Source organism: Amblyraja radiata, chromosome 17 (assembly GCF_010909765.2).
Source record: "Amblyraja radiata isolate CabotCenter1 chromosome 17, sAmbRad1.1.pri, whole genome shotgun sequence".
NCBI classification, from domain to species: domain Eukaryota; kingdom Metazoa; phylum Chordata; class Chondrichthyes; order Rajiformes; family Rajidae; genus Amblyraja; species Amblyraja radiata.
The window spans coordinates 1667118-1686725 of NC_045972.1; the positions used below are offsets into that span (position 1 = coordinate 1667118).

The window sequence follows — 19608 nt, forward strand, 5'->3', positions numbered from 1 at the left end:
TCTAGCTGTCTCCTCCCACCCTCCCATCCGCCCGCCCTCGGGCTCCTCCCCTTTTCCTTCTTTCTTTCCCACCCCCCATCAGTCTGAAGAAGGGTTTCGGCCCGAAACGTCGCCTATTTCCTTCGCTCCATAGATGCTGCTGCACCCGCTGAGTTTCCCCAGCAATTTTGTGTACCTTCCTGTCTCCTCCCTTTCCTTAACCCTCTAGCTGTCTCCTCCCACCCTCCCATCCGCCCGCCCTCAGGCTCCTCCTCCTCCTCCCCTTTTCCTTCTTTCTTTCCCCCCCCCCCACCCCCCATCAGTCTGAAGAAGGGTTTCGGCCCGAAACGTCGCCTATTTCCTTCGCTCCATAGATGCTGCTGCACCCGCTGAGTTTCCCCAGCAATTTTGTATACCTTCGATATTCCAGCATCTGCAGTTCCCTTTTGAACAGTTTCTGACAGGGTTCCTCACAACCTTGCCTTCCTTTCCATGGTTACTGTGCTCCGTCTCCTTAACATCCCACCACCTGATACGGTTACAGAGAGGGTGGGGAAGGTATAGGACAAAGGGAACAACACTAACAGATTGATTTGATGATAAACTTGATGAGGCCATCTCATTGTTAGGATGATCCAGGAACGTAGAGAGAACACAGGAACAAACAATGTAAACATTGGGAAAAGCAAAACTATTGGAAAAGCCCAGTGGGTTTTCAACACAGGCTATTTAACACAGAGATGGGAGACTGAGATGATGTAGATGAATGGTGTATAGTACAACGTGATGTGGCTGAATGTGTCTAGAAGTTTGCAATGTACCCAGACGGGAGTGGTGCTGGCCGACATCTCACATCAAGCTTTTTCTAAGTGTGGAGGCTTCTCTCCATAAAGCTGTCATATTTGCAACATTCTCCTACATCGCCCTGTATCCCAGTCACAGCACACCCTTTCCTCCCTCCCCGTCGTTATTCATTTTCTGTTCTTTTACTCTCCCGACAGACCAGTTACATTAACGCCTTCATCACCCACTACCACTTTGCCCATTCACTCTATCCTGTGCTCCAACCTGTCACACTCAGCCAATTTCCCTTCTTCCTCTGACTCCCTGGGCCAAGTGGACCATCTGCCCCTGGCTAAAATCCTCGTGAAGATCCAAGCACAAATTCCGCATTAAAGCCCCTCATTACCATTTCAACGTTAAATCATATTAGTCTAGCAGAAACTTCCTGAATAAATCGACATCACTGACCTTGCTCAATCTAATCTGCCCCCTTTCTAACTTCTGTCCAAGTTGCTTTGCCCACTTTCCTTCGTCCACTGTTTCTTTGAACCACTAAGGCCACTTCAAGGCCATTTCAGTCAATGTGTTCTGATCTACGTGAAGATTAAGGATTACAAGTGTGACTGCATCTTTCCCACAGCCCCGTGCATTGATCAACATTGCCCATTGGAACAGAAGTGCTATGTGGGTTCTGCCAATTTGTTGATCCTCCTGATCTCCACCCAAACCGGCGCGACTGCCTGACCACACGAGCCCAGATCATCCCACACGACATGTCATCCTTTATCTTGGATTGCTAATTCCCTCTGCATTTTGCTGTGGAATATTCCGTTCCTAGCCCAGGGTGCTTTGCCACCATTGGATCATGCAGACTTCTCTCTCTTCTTGGTTCTTGCATTCATACATTGCCTTTAAATTTTGTTTTTTTTCCCATTTCCCCCTTTGATCCATTTGCTGTTTCATCACATCCTATCACTCCCTACTCACCATCATCCATACCACTGTACTAGGAAAGAACTACAGGTACTGGTTTACACCAAAGATCGACACAAAACACTCAGCAGGACAGGCAGCATCTCTGAAGAGAAAGAATGGGTGACGTTTTGGGATGAGACATCTGAAGGTTTCAAAGGTGTTTTATTGTCACGTGTACCAATTAAGGTACAGTGATATGCGAATTACCATATAGCCATACGAAAAAAAAAGCAACAAGACACACAACTACAAAAGGTTAACATAAACATCCACCTCAGCTGATTCCCCACATTCCCCACTGTGATGGAAGGCAAAAAAGTCCAATCTCCTTCCTCTTTATTCTACCTGCAGTCGGGGCAGTTGAACCATCTGCAGTCGGGGCGATCGAAGCTCCTGCGGTTAGGAGTTCCCGAAAGTCGATCTCTAACCAGAGACCGCGAGCTCCGTGATGTTAAGTCCGTAAGCACCCACGGTTGGAGCTCCGAGGTCGACCCCTGGCAAAGTGATCGCGAGCTCCGCAATGGTAAGTCCCGCAGGCACCCGCGGTGGAAATCCCGATCAATCTCCAGCAAAGGCCGGCAACTCCTCGATGTTAGGCCACAGTCCCCTCAAACCCACCGCTGTCCCAAAGTGTTGGTCAGCGTAATCTAGGCATTTATTGAAATGAACTTTCTTGTTGCGGGTGAACTGTCCTGCGGTCGGTCCACTGCCTCACTCTACACCGCGGGTACACCAGGAGGGACGCTGCTCTACCTCCTGGTCGGCTGAAGCTTGTTTTTCCTCGCCTCTTGCATTTGTGGTGATGAATGCTTCATTTCAGTCAGTAATCAACAGGATATTTTATGTAAATGATTCCTCATAGATATCTGTCTGCTTCAATGGCACAACAGCTGCTTGTTCACAGTGAAAACTAGAGTGATATAATACAGTCACTGTAAATGACCACAAAGCAGCAGCTTGTCATAAAATCTGCTTTACAACACAGTTCAGAACTTAAATCGCCTTTTCTTTCTCAGACATGAAGTCTCAGTAGAAAAATCACAAGCACTGCACGAGTTGATCTGATCAGTGCGGCAGAGAATGCTATTAAATATGCACCAGTCAGTCACCACACCACTCATTGAGCTGAAGTTTCAGGAGCCTCTGGTTACGGCTGGCTATCCTCGCTGTACATACTGCTTCAATGCCACTACACCCTCTTGGGAACGTTGGTAATAATGGGCTTTGGACGGGTTTTGAAGATGATCTTCCTCTTGATTAGTGCAGTCACCATGTAGCAGGTAGAGGTGCTCTCTTCATTAACTCCATGGGCAGCACCTTGAGCTTCCACTGGGCTCTCTGCCCCTTCTCTTCTGGCACTGTGCTTTACAAGTACTGCTAACGGCTTCTCCAAGTGGCTGACTTTGCCGTACAGGATGTGGTGGCCGATGATCAGAATCGGAACTCCCTGGAGGTGGACAAAGTGGGAGAAAAGATGTCTCAATCTTACTGACCAGCGAGAAGGAGCGTGGCCAACAAGAGCAAGGGTGGAGATGAGTACAAGACAGCCTCATCGATAAAAGTGAGACTTCGCTGATACGAGGGACACAATGTGATGCAGTGTTGTTCAAAAATATGCAGACACAACAGAATGTGGTGGCTACAAAGGAGATACACGACTAAAAAATGTGACGGGAGAAAGCCATGGGTGAAAATGCGAAGACATTGGCCTTACATTTTGAATCATACAGTTTGTTTAGCCCCTTCATTAGTTGGAGAACATGACTGACCATTTATATTTAATATTTCAAAGAGAAAACAAAACCTATTGATGAGACCAGTGTAGCTGAGGTTGTCACATGTACCTCAGTAAGTCCTTTGACAAAGTCCCACTAGGGAGACTGGTCCAAAGGTTCAATTCTATAGGATTCAAACAAATTAGATCCAAAACTGACTGTAATAGAGGGCAGTGTAATGGTGAAGTTCTTTTTAATGCAAGGCTCGGACCAAAAGAATCAGTGGTGGGATCCTACTGCTTGTTATATACATTAATCATTTGGATATGAACAAAAGAACTGTGATTAGTAGGTTTGCAGTTCACACAAAAGTCATGTTCATACGTTCTAGGAGCAGAATTAGACCGTTCGGCCCATCAAGTCTACTCCGCCATTCGGTTATGGTTGTTTTATCTTTCCCTCTCAGCCCCATTCTCCTGCCTTCGCCCCATCACCCAACATCCTTACTAATCCAACAATCTGTCAATCTCTGCCTTAAAAATATCCATTAACGGCCACCACAGCCTTCTGTGGCAATGACTTCCACAGATTCACCACCCTCTGACTAAAGAAATTACTCCTCATCTCCTTCCCAAAGGTGCGTCCTTTCTAAGGTTATGGTCTCTGGTCCTAGACTCTCCCACGTGGAAACCCTCTCCACATTCACTGTATCCAGGCCTTTCACTATTCGGTAAGTTTCAATGAGGTCCCCCCTCATTCTTCTAAACTCCAGAAAGTATAGGCCCAGTGCTTTCAAACGCTCATCATATGTTAACCCCATCATTCCTGGGATCATTCTTGTAAACCTCCTCCGGACCCTCTCCAATGCTAGCACATCCTTCCTCAGATATGGGGCCCAAAACTGCTCACAATATTTCAAATGCGGTTTGACCTATGCCTTATAAAGCTTTAGCATTACATCCCTGTTTTTGTATTGTAGCCCTCCCGAAATAAATGCTAGGATTGCATTTGCCTTCCTTACTGCCGATTCACCTTGCAAATGAACTTTTTGGGAATCTTGCACCAGCACTCCCAAGTCCCTCTGATTTCTGAATTCTCTCCTTATTTAGAAAATAGTCTACGCCTTTATTCCCACTACCAAAATGCATGACTCCACACTTTGCTACGCTGTATTCCATCTGCCACTTCTCTGCCCACTCCCCCAACCTGTCCAAGTCCTTCTGCAGAGTCCCTGATTTCTCCTATTTTATCATGAACTTTTAAGTATGTTGTAGCCTCATCCCTTGTAATGGACTCTAAAATCTTACCAACCACTGAAGTCAGGCTAACTGGCCTAGTTTCCACTGGGGTGCAGTCCCATGTCATCTGGTCCATGTGACACATCCACCTTCAGACCTTTCAGCTTCCCAAGCACCTTCTCTTTAGTGATAGTCACTCCACTTGTCATGGGTTTTTAGACTATAGGATGGTATTGATTAGCTGGTAAGATCGGCAGAGCAATATCAGAGGGAATTTAATTCTGATAATGTGCATGGTGATGTTCTTTGGAATCACTAATAAAAGTAGGACTTACACACTTAAAGATAGGATCAAGGAAGTACTGAGACAATAGGTAAGATTTACAAGGGGCCAGCTGGGGCCCAGAATATAAGAGCATGGAGGTTATGGAACAACTTTATAAACATTGGTTCAGCCACAAGTGGAATACTGTGCACTTTTGCCACCACACTACTGGGAGGAAGTGATTGCTTTGGAGAAGTAGCACAGGTGATTTACCAGGATATTGCCAGGGAGGATTATCCTGGCAATATCCTGGTAATGTCCTGCACTTGTTTTCTTAGAGCAGAGGAGGGATGAGGGCTGGAGAGTGTTTACCTCCCGGCTGTAGTGTAGATCTCCCATCAGGCTCCCAGCCAGGCCCTTTTCATGCCGGGCCTCGATCTCTCCCTGCAGCTCCATCAATACCCACTCTGGGCTCGAGGCACCTCTGGTACTGGGGGAAGCCACAAGAAGATTAAACTCTTGGACCAGCCATGTCAAGTGGGAATGGAAGAGGGAGGAGATGGAGAGAGATTTGCACCCCTCCTCTCCCATTCCCCCATCATCTTCAAACCCCACTCACACCTTCTACTACCCCCCCCCCCCTCTCCACTTTAGTGTGTCAAAGAGTCAGATGGACAGAGCCGTAAAGGTGGCTTTAGCAAGCTTGCCATTATTGGCATGGGGATTGAGTATAAGAGCTGGGACATCATATTGCAGCTGTACAAGTCATCAGACACTTGGAGTACTGTGCGCAGTTCTGGTTGTCCAGCTGCAGTAAGTAAGAAAGGGTGCAGAAAAGATTTACCAACACGTTACCTAGGCCTGAGTTATCAGGAGCGGTTGGATAGGTGAGGACTTTTTTCTTTGAAGCATAGGAGGCTGAGGGGTGACCTTACTGAGGTATACAAGATCATGGATAAAGTGAACATTTACAGCCTTTATCTCTGGGTAGAGGATTCTAAACCTGGAGGGCACATGTTAATGATAGAGGGGAGAGATTTTAAACAGAGACCTCAGAGTCTTGTTCACTCAGAGGGGGCGGCACGGTAGAGTTGCTGCCTTACAGAGCTTGCAGCGCCAGAGACGTGGGTTCAATCCCGACTACGGCTGCTGTCTGTGCGGAGTTTGTACGCTCTCCCTGTGACCGCGTGGGTTTTCACCGAGTTCTCCTCCCACACTCCAAAGCAAAGATCTTATAGGATCTTTGCTCCAAAGTACAGGTTTGTAGGTTAATTGGCTTGGTGTAAATGTAAATTGTCCCTAAGTGTGTGGGATAGTGTTAGTGTGCAGGGATCGCTAGTCGGCGCCGAACCGGTGGGTCGAAGGGCCTGTTTCCGCGCTGTATCTCTAAATATGTTCACCCAGAGGATGCATCTCTCCCTCTCCCTCTCCCTCTCCCTCTCCCTCTCCCTCTCCCTCTCCCTCTCCCTCTCCCTCTCCCTCTCCCTCTCCCTCTCCCTCTCCCTCTCCCTCTCCCTCTCCCTCTCCCTCTCCCTCTCCCTCTCCCTCTCCCTCTCCCTCACCTCGGCAGCGCCACCGGGATTTGAACCATCTTCTTTTACCGCCGCCGGTCGTCCCTCTTGTCGCCGCCCCCGGTGTGTGACGGTTTCCGGGTGAGGGGGCGTGTGACGGTTTCCGGGAGCCGCGCTGGGCCGCCATGGGCGAGTACCGCCTGCACCGTGTGCGTTTCTTCGACCTGGTGCCGTCCGCCGTCCGCGGCCTCGCCCACCACCGCGCTGCCCGCCGCCTCGGCCTAGCCCGGGCCGACGGCTCGCTGGAGTTCTTCAACTTCGCCAGCAACTTCGTGCAGGAGAAGGTGAGACGCTGGGGCCCGGACCTCGCTGCCCGACCCCGACCCCGGGACACGGACACGGACACGGACACGGACCTGCAACCCCCCCCCCCCCCCCCCGGACACGGACCGCGCTGCTCACCCGGACAGTGCCCCGATACCGACCACCCCCCCCCCCCCCCCCGCTGGCTTGTTCCATGGACGGCGACACGCGGTAGCGGGGCCGGGAGGTGAGGGTAGTCGGTGGGGGGGGGGGGGGTGGTCGAGGAGAGGGTGGTCGGTGGGGGGGTGAGGGTAGTCGAGGAGATGATGGGGTAGTCGGTGGGGGGGGGGGTGAGGGTAGTCGAGGGGGGGGTGAGGGTAGTCGGGGGGGGGGGGGAGGGTGGTCGGGGGGGGGGGTGAGGGTAGTGGAGGGGGGGTGAGGGTAGTCGAGGGGGGGGTGAGGGTAGTCGAGGGGGGGGTGAGGGTAGTCGAGGAGGGGGGATGGTAGTCGGTGGGTGGGTGGGGAGGGGGGGGTGAGGGTAGTCGAGGGGGGGGGATGAGGGTAGTCGGGAAGGGGCCGTGCGTGGATCCATACCAGAGAATCCTCTACCCAGACACAGGCTGGTCTCTCAAACGCTTTTGAAATATTATTAGTCAAATAGTGATGCATCGTGGAAACAGGCCCTTCGGCCCAACTTGCCTACGCCAACCAACATGCCTCATCTACACTTGTCCCACCTACCCGCATTTGGGCCCCTATCCCTCTAAACCTTTCCTATACATGTACCTGTCTAGATCCTAACCCTCTGTCCATATTTTCTCATTAGACATCTAATCCTGAACTGCGCTGATGTCCTGGAATGGGACTTAGTGCCTTGAGACTGACCCCTCGTAACCACAGCACCGTCGATCCGTCGTTGCTGATCGCGGCCCATCATGCATGACTAATCATGGTTACTCGCTAATGACTATTGCTGACTGAGGGTTACTTACAATTAGCTATAGGGTGATTTCACGAAAGGTCACTGGAGCGTAAATCCCCACTCACGTGACCGAAAATTTTAACTGGGGGACAAGCGTCACTTCCGGTACATGTTAGTGAATGGGAAAACACGCACTTTCACACCCGTTAAAAACATCGAAAACGGCCAGGTTTTGAGCTGCAATTTACGGAGCCGGTCGGGGTGACCGTGAGGAACAGCTACCTAAATTTACAGTCCAAAAAAAAGATAGAAACTAAGGTAAATACAAGAGCGAGCTGAAGGTGTAAACAAGGCGGAAGTGCTAGCGGACTTTTTTCTTGGAGATTTAAAGATCCAAAATATCGGGAATTATCGCGTTTGCTCACTGCATTTCATCAAAAGTGGCATTATTGACTTTGTTATCTTTATTCATTTGTTATATGAAAAGTATTAAAAGTTAGAAATCCGTCAGTAAAATTGCAAAATCGCCCATGGTTCTCTGGTGGGTTTTAACATGCAAAATGAAAACGCTTCTGAAGCTCCATTCACCATTTAAATAATCGTAAGCTTGCATCTCAGTAAAATTGATTTCCAAACGCATTGAGAGTTTACGATTATTTAAATGGTAAATGGAGCTTCAGAAGCGTTTTCATTTTGCAAGTTAAAACCCACCAGAGAACCATGGGCGATTTTGCAATTTTACTGACGGGTTTCTAACTTTTAATACTTTTCATATAACAAATGAATAAAGATAAAAAAGTCAATAATGCCACTTTTGATGAAATGCAGCGAGCAAACGCGATAATTCCCGATATTTTGGATCTTTAAATCTCCAAGAAAAAAGTCCGCTAGCACTTCCGCCTTGTTTACACCTTCAGCTCGCTCTTGTATTTACCTTAGTTTCTATCTTTTTTTTGGACTGTAAATTTAGGTAGCTGTTCCTCACGGTCACCCCGACCGGCTCCGTAAATTGCAGCTCAAAACCTGGCCGTTTTCGATGTTTTTAACGGGTGTGAAAGTGCGTGTTTTCCCATCCACTAACATGTACCGGAAGTGACGCTTGTCCCCCAGTTAAAATTTTCGGTCACGTGAGTGGGGATTTACGCTCCAGTGACCTTTCGTGAAATCACCCTATTGACCATGCATTACTAGCAGCTCGCTGTTGACTAACATTGCGTCACTTACAACTGTTCCAATGGAGTTGCCCATCTCATTCTCCTTTGTCACTTCTCGCAACCGATTAACCCTCTCCACAGATCATTGCTGGTTAAACGTGAAATATCCAGCTGTCACTATTCATCAACTGAAACAACCTCACAGCTTGGTATTGATAACTAATTTCATATTTACAGGTAATTCCTGGAGATAGGAAGAGATTAATTGAAGCAATCAGCTGGATTGGTCAGGATCGACTCGTGAGCGTGGGATTGAGTGGAGAAATCATCGAGTATGACCTGCAGAGACTCTGCCCCAAGTACAGCTTGGATGCTTTCGGTGGTCCCCTTTGGTGCATGGGCTGCAACTGTGAGGAAACTCACCTGGCGGTTAGTACAACAGGATCCGTGTACACACTGTAGTGTGAAGCATCGTCGGGTAGCTGGAGTGCAGTAGAGACCAGAGATGCAAATGTTTGTTTCTTGCACATGAAGCAGAGACAATCTACCCCCACCCCTGCAGAGTTCTGGCTACCCTTTCTGCAACATGTGCTGTCAATGCCCTGAGAATGTCTTATGGGACGGGGCAGTGGTAACTTTACTCTGCATTTAACCCATGTGATATCTGTCCTGAATGTATTTAATGGGACATTGGAGAGGGTGCTTTAGTCTTTATCAACTTGTGTATTCCCAGCCCTGAGGGTGTTTGACAATGAGAGGAGGGAAGTCCTGGTACTCGCCCAAAATGTGTGAGTGTCTGTCTTGTTTCATTTCTCTTTTCATGGCTCATAGATTCTGGGTTTAAGGCTTTCATTTGATACAGATAAGAAACTGCAGGTGCTGGAGTCTTGAGCAATAATATACAAAATACTGGAGGAACTCGGTGGGCCAGGCAGCATCTATAGGGGGAAATGGACAGATGACGTTTTGGGTTGGTACCCTTCTTCAGACTGATGGAATGGGGAGGAGAGGTGGGAGTGCGGAAAAGCGTGACAAGTGATGGGTGGATGGACAAAGTACTGGAGTAACTCAGTGAGTCAGGCAGCATCTCTGGAGAAAGAGGGTGGGTGACGTTTCAGGTGGGAATCCTTCTTCAGACTGAACCATCTATCATCGGTATAAACCAGCATCTGCAGTTCCAATCTACACATGTGATGGGTGGATACAGGTGAGGGGGTAACCCACAATATGAACATAGAATTCTTCAATTTCATGTAGCACTCCCCATCCACCCTCTCTTCTCCTCGCCCTCCCTGTTGCTCACCCACGCAATTCTCCCACTACCCCAGTTGCCCTGCCCATTTACTCGTTTCTATATGCTCTCCTCCTGCCCTGGGAGTGACAGACAACTGAATCCAGCTCTTCAGCACAACTTGACCGAGGTTTACCGAGATGCTCCATCAAAGCCAGTCCCATTTGCCTGTGTGTGACCCATATCCCTCTAAAGATTTCCTATCCATGTACCTGTCCAAATGTCCTTTAAATGTTATTGTTCATGCCTCAGCCATATCCTCTGGAGCTCGTTCCATATACCCACCATCCCCTGTGTGAAAAAGGATGCCCCTCGGATTCCTGTCAAATCTTTTCCTTCTCAGCTTAAACCTATGTCCCCCAGTTCTTGATTCCCTTACCTCGGGGGGAGCCTACACTTTTACACTATCTATTCCCCACATGATTTTATACACCTATTAGATTGCCCCTTAGGCTCCAGCACTCCAAGCTCAAATTCAATCTCAATCAATCTCTCTCTTCTTTTTCTCTCTTTTTCTGTTTCTCGGTTCATGTAGACGACGTCTATGGCCTTGTCCTCATCAACCTCTTGGTTACTTCTTCAAAAAACCCAATCAGATTTATAATGCATTCTCCCATCTTTTCTTCCTTTATCTGACACCCCTTTTTGTCTCCTTTTCACCTCTAGCCCTTGTCACCATCTCCACCCATCTGTTAATTAGTACCATCTCACTGAATCCACCTGCCAGTTGCAAGGCTTTCTCCCACTCCCACCTCTTTTCCAGCTTCCTCCCCATTACACTCATCAGCCTGAAAAGGTCCCAACCCAAACTGTCACCTGTCCATTCCCTCCGCAGTTGGTACTGGGCCCACTGAGTTTCCCCAGCAGTTTTTCTTTCATTTGATACCCGTACTACATTATTTCCAGTGTTTCTGGTGCAGATCTGCACATTAGTTGATGGATTTCTGTGTCTGTTACCCACAGGTCGGGTGTGAAGATGGTTCAGTCAAGCTGTTTGAGATCGTTCCTGAAAAACTTCAGTTTGAGAGAAACTTAGATCGCCAAAAAGGTACAGTACTTTTGAACTGATTAACAGGTTTTGTGTTTGTGTGCAACTCAGCGTGCACTCTAAGTCGAGGAGGCGTTGTGGGTGGTGGTGGTGGGGGGGGGGGGTGCAGTCTGGGCAGCGACTGGTCAAGAGGATGTTTCAAACATCAATGAAATATTAGTTATATTTTAAATGGATTGGGGTAGGTAGCATCAACTAAATGGCACCCATGAGTGGTGAGGAGAAGCCTGGGCGTGTGACATGTGTTACAGTAGCTAGATGTGTAGTTCATTTCAGCATGGAAGCAGTCCCGTCGGCTCACCTAGTCTACGCCAACCATCGATCACCCGTTCACACTAGTTCTATGTTATCCCACTTTCTCATCCACTACACACACACTAGGGGGCAATTTACAGAGGCCAATTGACCTACAAACACACAGGTCTGTGAGATGTGTGAGGAAACCGGAGCACCCGGAGGAAACCCACGTGGTCACAGGGAGAACGTGCAAATTCCACAAAGTCAGGATAGAACCTGTGTCTCTGCCGCTGTGCCATTGCTTTACAAGCTGCTACGCTGTACTGCCCAACATGAAAACATTGTGTATTTACCAGTGTTGATCTTGGGCAGGTGCTATAGACCTGCACGGGAAGGTGATGCTCCCGCCCCCGCGAGTCTCGGGTAGATGGGGCTCGTCGGCCTGGGAAGACAGTCCATCTAGGAGAGGGAAAACTCCGATTTAAAACCTCCACTGCCTTGTGGCCATATCCAGTCATGGAAAAGGCTCCAGGAGTAAACCTCAAGAAAATCCGGAGTCGGAGTCCCTAAGGCAGTTCGTTGTTGTCTACAACCTCGCTCTGGCTGCTCCTACGACGGTGCTGGTGCCAAACTGTAACGGCCCTGCTGTTCATTTGGAGTGATCAGCGATGTGGAGAGGAGGGACATGCTGCATGGGCAACAGCCTGTCCTCCATATGACATCGCCCAGGCTTGCATCCGACCAGGATGCATCACCCATGGTCAGTCATGACCGAGAAGGGCCTACTAACTAGATTTTTATGATACTGACTGTAAAGGGAAATTCATTTCGTTGTCTCTAATTGAGACAATGACAATAAATTTGAATACAATACAATACAATCTTAAATGTTATCTATCCATGTAATAGTAGGAATTCTTTTAAGTGTTGCGTACATTTGACAGCTTGTTCCACACATGCACCAGGCTCTGTGAAGAAATTGCCCCTTGTGTCTCCTCTCTCACATTATAGTTATGGCCTCTAGTTTTGGACTGGGAAAAAAAGAGTTTGACTATTCACCTTTTCTCTGCCTCTCATGATGCTGCATAGCTCTATAAGGTCACTCCTCAGCTTCCAATGCTCCAGGGAAAATAGACCCAGCTTCTCCTAATAACTCAAACCACTGGTAATATCCTGGTGAATCTTTTCTGCACTCTTTCAAGCTTAATGAGATCCTCCCTGTAGCAGACACATCAGAACTGTACGCAGTACAAGTACACTGTGACGGTCCAACTTCTGTAGTCAATGCGTGTGCAATGAAGCTAAGCATAATAAATGCTGCTTCGCCACCATGTCAAACTGTGCCGCTACTTCTAGGGACCTGAGGACTCTCTGCATCATCCTCCAGGGCCTGATCCAAGTACCACCTTGGTTTGACTTACCAAAATACAACACCTTGTCAAGAGTTAAATTCCTTCTGCTATTTCTTGGCCAACTTCCATTATACCACTAATTCTGGAGTCATCCACAAATCTTAAAACCATTTTAATTACGTTGTCATCCAAATAGTTAACATAGATGACAAACATCAGTGGAGATGGCATCGATCTCTGGCACACCACTGGTTGAGTCAAATCAAATCTATTGTCATTAGCACCAGTAGAGTGAGAGGCCGGTACAATGAAAATCTTGCTTGCACAACATCAGACAATCATACCAAATTACATTTACCTTTCCAAAAGAAAGATTTTGCCAAACCCAAGACATAAATGCAAAGGAATAGTGATGGAGATCAGGAAAGGGGAGAGAGGTGTCAGAAATGGTCCAAGTGAATTTGAGGGCAGGGTGGAAGTTGGTGGTGTTAAAATGGATGAATTGACAAGTGCAGGATGATCCGATGTGGTCATTGTAACGGAGAAAGTGTTGAGTGGTGCCGGGGTAGGTTTGGGACAAGGACTGCTCAATGTAGCCAGTGAAGAGCAGGCATAGTCGGGCCCCATGCGAGTGCCCATTAGAAACATAGAAAATATCTGGAAAAATGCGCCCACACCAACAATAAAAATGTGGACATCAAATATGTTTGAAACATTACATCTGGAAGAGATGAGATTCCTCTTAGCAGGTAAAGCAGACCAATTCCAAAAGACGTGGCCTACGTTTCTGGACCTATTACAAGCATGAGGTGCAACAGTAATTTAAAAAATAAATAAATAAATAAATGGTATCAAGACCTGGCAATGGGAGGTAAAACAACAAAAACAGACTTGGTTGGTAGTCCCCTTTCTGCGGAGTATAATGTTATAATAGAGCCTACTTTCTTTTTCTTTCTTTTCTAGGGTCTACTTTCTTACTTTACTTCCTTCTCTAACTTATTTTCTAAGGGGCTTTCTTTTCCCAACACTCTCTTGCACTTCACGACTCTTGCGCACTTTCTTTACTTTCCTTACTTCTATCTTTTTCTTAAAGCTCAAAAAAATGAAGCGGTACAAAAAATGCATTAAGATATATGTGTTGTGCATTATTGTAATTTACCGTACTTCTAATAAAAATAATTAAATTTAAAAAAAAAGAAAATAGGTGCATGAAGAGGCCATTCAGCCGTTCATTGTGATCAATCAGTAACCCATGCCTGTCTTCTCCCCACACCCCTTGATTCCGCTAGCACCAAGAGCTCTATCTAACTCTTTTAAATTCATCCAGTGCATTGGCCTCCACTGCCTTCTGTGGCAGAGAATTCCTCAAATTCACAACTCTGTGGGTGAAAAAGTTTTTTCTCACCTCAGTTTTAAATGGCCTCCCCTTTCTTCTTAGATGATGGCCCCTGGTTCTGGACTACCTCAATATTGGGAACATTTTTCCTGCATCTTGCTTGTCCAGTCCTTTTTTAATTTTATATGTCTCTATAAGATTCCCTCTCATCCTTCTACTCCACCTCTGATATATAGAAAGCGGGGGGAATTGCCAGAGAAACTGTTGATGGTAGTGAAAGTAACCAGAGAGCTTGTTGAAGGAGCAGAGTAGGTGAAGCTGTGCTTTGATAAAGTGGCACAGTATGTGATGGGCTGCCCTTCTGTTGCAGGTCGTGTACTCTCCTTAGCGTGGCACAAATCAGGCACAATGATTGTGACTGGATCCCTGGACACTATTCGGGTTTTGGATGTGAAGTCTGGTAAGTTGGTGTGTGACTGGGATGTGATGGCCTGAGCAGATGTTCTTTGAGGGAGCGTGTGTATGTTGCATGTTTATTTTATGTGAATAGATGCTGGTCTGAGCCCCCTGTGACTTGTTCAACATGGTGGATCTCGGGAAGAGAGAAGTCCCTACTCTTCCCTGCAGCTACACCCACCCTGCAGTGGCTCGGGCGTTAGAGGCAGCAGAGCCAATGAAAAGTGAACATTTCTTTGTCCGATTATTGAAACCCTGTGAGAATTAATGAATCTTAAAATAACTAATTTCCTCAGTAAAAATAACAGACATATTTAGTGCTTTAAATTCAATCAGTTATTTGACTGGCTGCTTCGTCTGTGTATCCGAGTGTAAGTCAGTTCTATTGGTTACTTTTAGCCGACTGTTCGCATATTATTTCCACACTTCAGGTCACTGTAAGCGCCATATTCGAGTGGATCGTGGTGATATAACATTTCGCAATCGGAAGTGTGTGATATGGGCTGTCGGTTTTCTCAGTGACTTCAGTGTCGTGAGTGCGGACTCGGCGGGGAAAATGCAGTTCTGGGATTGGAAAACGGGAACCCTGCTCAAAACTCACCCCGTTACCAAGTGTGATGTGCTGTCAATGAGCGTGAATGAGGTGAGTGGAGCAGCTCTCTGATCACACACGCCTCTGCCCAGACGCCTCTGCACACACGCCTCTCTGTATACACACACACACACACACACACATACACCTCTGTACATACCTCTATGTACACACACGCACAAGCGCGCGCAAGGCTTCGGAGGCTCAAGCCAGTGCTAAATGCAGCTCAACTCTGCCTGTCTCGCCGGGTTAACTACAGCCCTGTCTGGACTGACGGGACACCAGAGCTGCTTCTCCGCGCTGTCCATATTTCCCGCAAGTCCAGGAAGGCTGTAGGCTCACCTGGTGCCACAGGCAGAGTTGAGCTGGGTTTAGCGCTGTTTCTCTGCGCTGGCTGTGGGCCTGGGGGCACCGCGCCGGTCTGACTACCGACCAAAGATCCTATAGCGGAGGATCTTTGCTGCCAACCTCTTTGGCCACCCGTTGGGGGGTGGGGGGGGGGGTACTCGGGAGGGGACAGGACAGCGCCGGACACCCGGCCGGGATCGATCCTGGCTGCGGATGAAGAGCAGGTCTGTGCCACGTCTCCCTCCTCCAATCACCGTGCTCTATCCTCAGTCCTCCCTCCTTCAATCATCGCGCTGAATCAAGTCCCGCCCCCATTGCCTGCTGACCAACGTCTCTCTCGTCCAATCGGCGCCCGCGATCATCAGTCCCACCCCCACTGCCTCGCTGAATGCGGAGATTTCATCGGGTTTTTAAATCTGGATTACAAAAACTTGGGGGGGGATGTCCCCCACCTCTCAAAACATGGAGGCCCTCTGGCCCCCCCGGGTTTTCCGCCCCTGCTTGGGACTGTGTCAGACCTTCTCACTAACTGGTTTTTTGCTCTCTGTAGTCTGAGGACAGCATTGCTGTTGGCACAGCCGAGGGGACAGTGGTGCAATTCCAGCGGGTTGCAGTACAATCAGACGTTGCTGGCGCTCAGTGGGTTCGCACAAAGACCTTTAAGCATCACACTCACGATGTGAGGGCTGTTGTTCATGCCATGTCTGCTCTTGTCTCAGGCGGTGAGTGCACAAAACCTCTCTGCGCGGTGGGTTCGCAATGGAACTTTTCCTAAAGTGCTCTCTCTCTCTTCCTGGATAAGGTGTGGATGCCCAACTCGTCATTCGCCCGCTGATGGATCAAGTGGAAATCAAGTCGTATGAAACCGCTCTCCGCAAGATCCTCTTTCCACATGTAAGTGGTCGCTGCAGTGGTGGATCATTGCTTTTGCACACTGAACTCAAAGTGGAAACATACATAGAAACATAGAAAGTAGGTGCGAGAGTAGACCACCAGGTCCGTCGAGCCCGCACCGCCATTCGCTCATGGCTGAACACTAAACAGACACACTTACCCACAAACAGTAGACACAAGACACAGAACACAAGACACTACCCTCCCCTTTATACCGCTATCACCCCTCTCCACCCCAAGAACCGCGTGATCTCCTGGGGGAGGCAAAAAAACGGATAAAAACCCAGGTCCAATTCGGGAAAAAAATCCGGGAAATTCCTCTCCGACCCCAATCCAGGCGATCGACACTTGTCCAGGAGATCACTCAGGTCTTACTATACTAACCATACCTAGGTCCATATCCCTGCCCTCTCCCCGTAGCCCCTTATCCCCTTGGCAGCTAAAAAAACATCTATTTTAGACTTAAATATATTTAACGTTTCTGCTTCCACTGCTCCCTGGGGCAGTGAATTCCATAAATTAACCACCCTCTGGGTGAAGAAGTTCTTCCTCATCTCAGTTTTAAAAGAGCCCCCCCTTATTCTGCGACTATGTCCCCTAGTTCTAGTTTCCCCGATCATTGGGAACATCCTCGGTGCATCCACCCGATCAAGGCCCCTCACGATCTTATATGTTTCAATGAGATCGCCTCTCATTCTTCTAAACTCCAAAGAGTAGAGTTCCAGCCTACTTAACCTTTCCTCATATGTCAATCCCCTCATTGCAGGAATTAATCTTGTAAACCTTCGCTGCACTGCCTCCAGGGCTAGTACATCCTTTCTTAAGTATGGACCCCAGAACTGTACACAGTATTCCAAATGTGGTCTCACTAATACTGTGTACAGCTGCAGCAAGACCTCCGTGTTTTTATACTCAATCCCCCTAGCAATAAAGGCCAAAACTCCATTGGCCTTCCTAATTGCTTGCTGCACCTGCATACTAACTTTTAGTGATTCATGTACTAATACCCCTAGATCCCTTTGCGTTGCATTACAACGCAGCTCCTCCTCATTTAGAAAATAACTTGCCCCATCATTTTTTTTCCCAAAGTGAATGACTTCACATTTATTAGTATTAAATTTCATCTGCCAAGTTGTTGCCCACTCACCTAGCTTATCTATATCCTTTTGACTGTTCATTCAGAATGTGATCTGCAGGGCTTGTGAGCAAAGATGATGGTGGCTTTCACCTGGTATTTGTAAAGCTGGAGGAAGGAGCTAGGTTTAAAGGGCTTGTAGTGTGCCCTGGGGCGCGTGGGCTGAAGCTGCCAGAGGAGGTAGTTGAGGCTGGTACAATAACAACATTTAGAAAACAATTGGACAGGTAAATGGAAAGGTTTAGAATGATGTGGGGTAGGTGTGGGTAAAGGGAAGGAGCTTAGTTGGGGCATCTGAGGGGCGAGCAGGGCCAAAGGACCTGTTTCTATGCTGTATGACTCATGACTGAGTGCGAATTTTATTCATTTTTGAGTGGCGGTTTGTAAATTCTGTAAGGAAGAATGTCTGTTGCCCGAGTGCTGTAACTCGGGGGTTGCCGGTAGAGTCGACCAAAGTTGTAATAATGTGCCAGGAGTCAACGGCAGACAAGAACACGGCTGATCTTTGAGGATAGGGAGGAGTGTGGCACAGAAGCAGGAAGATTGGAGCTGCTACCACCATAGACCTGGCACCCTGTGAGATTAGGCTGCATTGGTTCTAACGTGAAAAGCTGCGACATGGTTTGTGTTGAGAGGTTCTTAACCTGCAGTAATAATAGGAGCATGGCATGGGGAGGAGGAGGAGGCACAAGGATGTTGAATAACTCTTAAATCTCTGCTTCCTCACAGCGGAACCTGGTATGCTGCAGCCGCACGGAAAACCTGCTCCTGTTTCACTTCCCAGAGCAGCTGGAGTTATGGCGTTTGGGGAGCTCACAAGCTGCAGGTGAGCGATTCTGGGGGGTCAGCATTTTGTGAATAAACCATTTGCCGTCATTGTAATTAACAAGTACAGACGAGGGACTGGAACAGCAACGTGGGGTGCGACAAAGCCAATAGACCAAACATTTACTGTGAGACAAGGTGGTCCAGGGTGCTGGAGAGGCCTACCAACCAAGGTGTCCCATCTAAGCTAGTCTCATTTGCCTGTGTTAGACCCAAATTTCTCTAAACCTTTCTTATCCATTTACATGTCCAGAAATGCTGTTGTTGCACCTGCCTCAATAACTGTGTAGCAGCTCATCGTGGAAAAGGTTACCCCAGAAATTCCTATTGAACCTTTCCCCTGTCACATTAAACCTGTGATTTTTAGCTCTAGATTCCCAAACCCGCCCTTCATAATTTTATACAGCTCTATAAGTCATCCCTCAGTCTCCTTTGCTCCCAAGAAATACCAGTGGCCTGCCCAACCTCTCTCTTTAGCTCAGGCCCTCGAGTCCTGGCAACGTCCTCATAAATCTTCTTTGCACTTTTTCCGGCTTAATAGCATCTTTCCTATAGCAGGGTGATACAATACTCCAAATGCAGCCTCCCCAACATCTTTTACCACTGCCTTAAAACTTGCAAACTTCTACATTCAGTTCCGTGACTGATGAAGCCCATTGTTGTCTACCTGCAGTGCCACTCTCAGGGAGTAGTGCAGTGAAATGTGTACGCAACCCTGAAGAGCAACAATGTTGAGGGTCAGGGTGGAGGAAATGTTATGACCAATTCTAAATGACTGACTTCTGCTGGTCAGGAAGTCTAGGTCGGTTGCAGATGGAGGTCTGAAGACCTAAGTCCAGAAGTGTAGAGGTGAATTTATTGGTACTAGACCAGTTGGGCCTCGGTCCCCCAACGCAATATTCCACCACTCACCCATAGCCCCCAACTGCGCAGGCGTGGCTGAGGGGTTCCCGTTGTGACGCGAGTCAGGCCAACCCTCCCCCAACTGCGCCTCAACATCCCTCTTCCTACCCCTATCCTGGATTGGACGTTGGGCCGAAGGATCTGCTCAGAGTGGGGTATGACTGACCCTGTGACAATCAATGTCAGACACCGCCTGATTGTTGCCGTTGGATTGGTCATAATAAAATGTGTTTGCTCGGTTGGGTTGATTTTAGCCAAAATGGGTCAGATTCTGGTTTTAATTTTAATCCCAAGTACTTAAAATGTGAACTCGTGGAGGAGTGCTAACTCCCACTGTGCAGTGTTC

The 19608-nt window shown here is 47.9% G+C and overlaps 2 protein-coding genes across 2 annotated transcripts in view; one reads left to right on the forward strand and one right to left on the reverse strand.

Moving 5' to 3' along the window:
• Positions 1-19608, forward strand: part of LOC116982405 (hyaluronan synthase 3-like) — a 44978-nt gene that overhangs the window by 16219 nt on the left and 9151 nt on the right. Inside the window, exons 2-9 of the mRNA XM_033035611.1 lie at positions 6646-6810; positions 9083-9274; positions 11100-11184; positions 14480-14569; positions 14997-15208; positions 16056-16227; positions 16308-16399; positions 18264-18360. Coding sequence (XP_032891502.1) covers positions 6652-6810; positions 9083-9274; positions 11100-11184; positions 14480-14569; positions 14997-15208; positions 16056-16227; positions 16308-16399; positions 18264-18360 — 1099 coding nt within the window. The 5' untranslated portion in view covers positions 6646-6651. The remainder of the gene's footprint in view (positions 1-6645; positions 6811-9082; positions 9275-11099; positions 11185-14479; positions 14570-14996; positions 15209-16055; positions 16228-16307; positions 16400-18263; positions 18361-19608) is intronic.
• chtf8 (chromosome transmission fidelity factor 8) lies at positions 2134-6633 on the reverse strand. The gene is made up of 3 exons (XM_033035612.1): positions 6518-6633; positions 5328-5445; positions 2134-3184 (listed from the first exon to the last, which is right to left on the reverse strand). The coding sequence occupies exons 1-3, from the start codon at positions 6544-6546 to the stop codon at positions 2927-2929; spliced, it is 405 nt and encodes a 134-aa protein (XP_032891503.1). The 5' UTR covers positions 6547-6633; the 3' UTR covers positions 2134-2926.

Excerpts from the sequence above, each read along its gene's own strand:
- chtf8 (XM_033035612.1), bottom strand. The coding sequence starts at position 6,546 with ATGGTTCAAATCCCGGTGGCGCTGCCGAG. Across the intron at positions 5,446-6,517 it reads ATCCCGGTGGCGCTGCCGAG|TACCAGAGGTGCCTCGAGCC; the intron begins GTGAGGGAGAGG and ends GGCTTCCCCCAG. Across the intron at positions 3,185-5,327 it reads ATCTACACTACAGCCGGGAG|GGAGTTCCGATTCTGATCAT; the intron begins GTAAACACTCTC and ends GTCCACCTCCAG.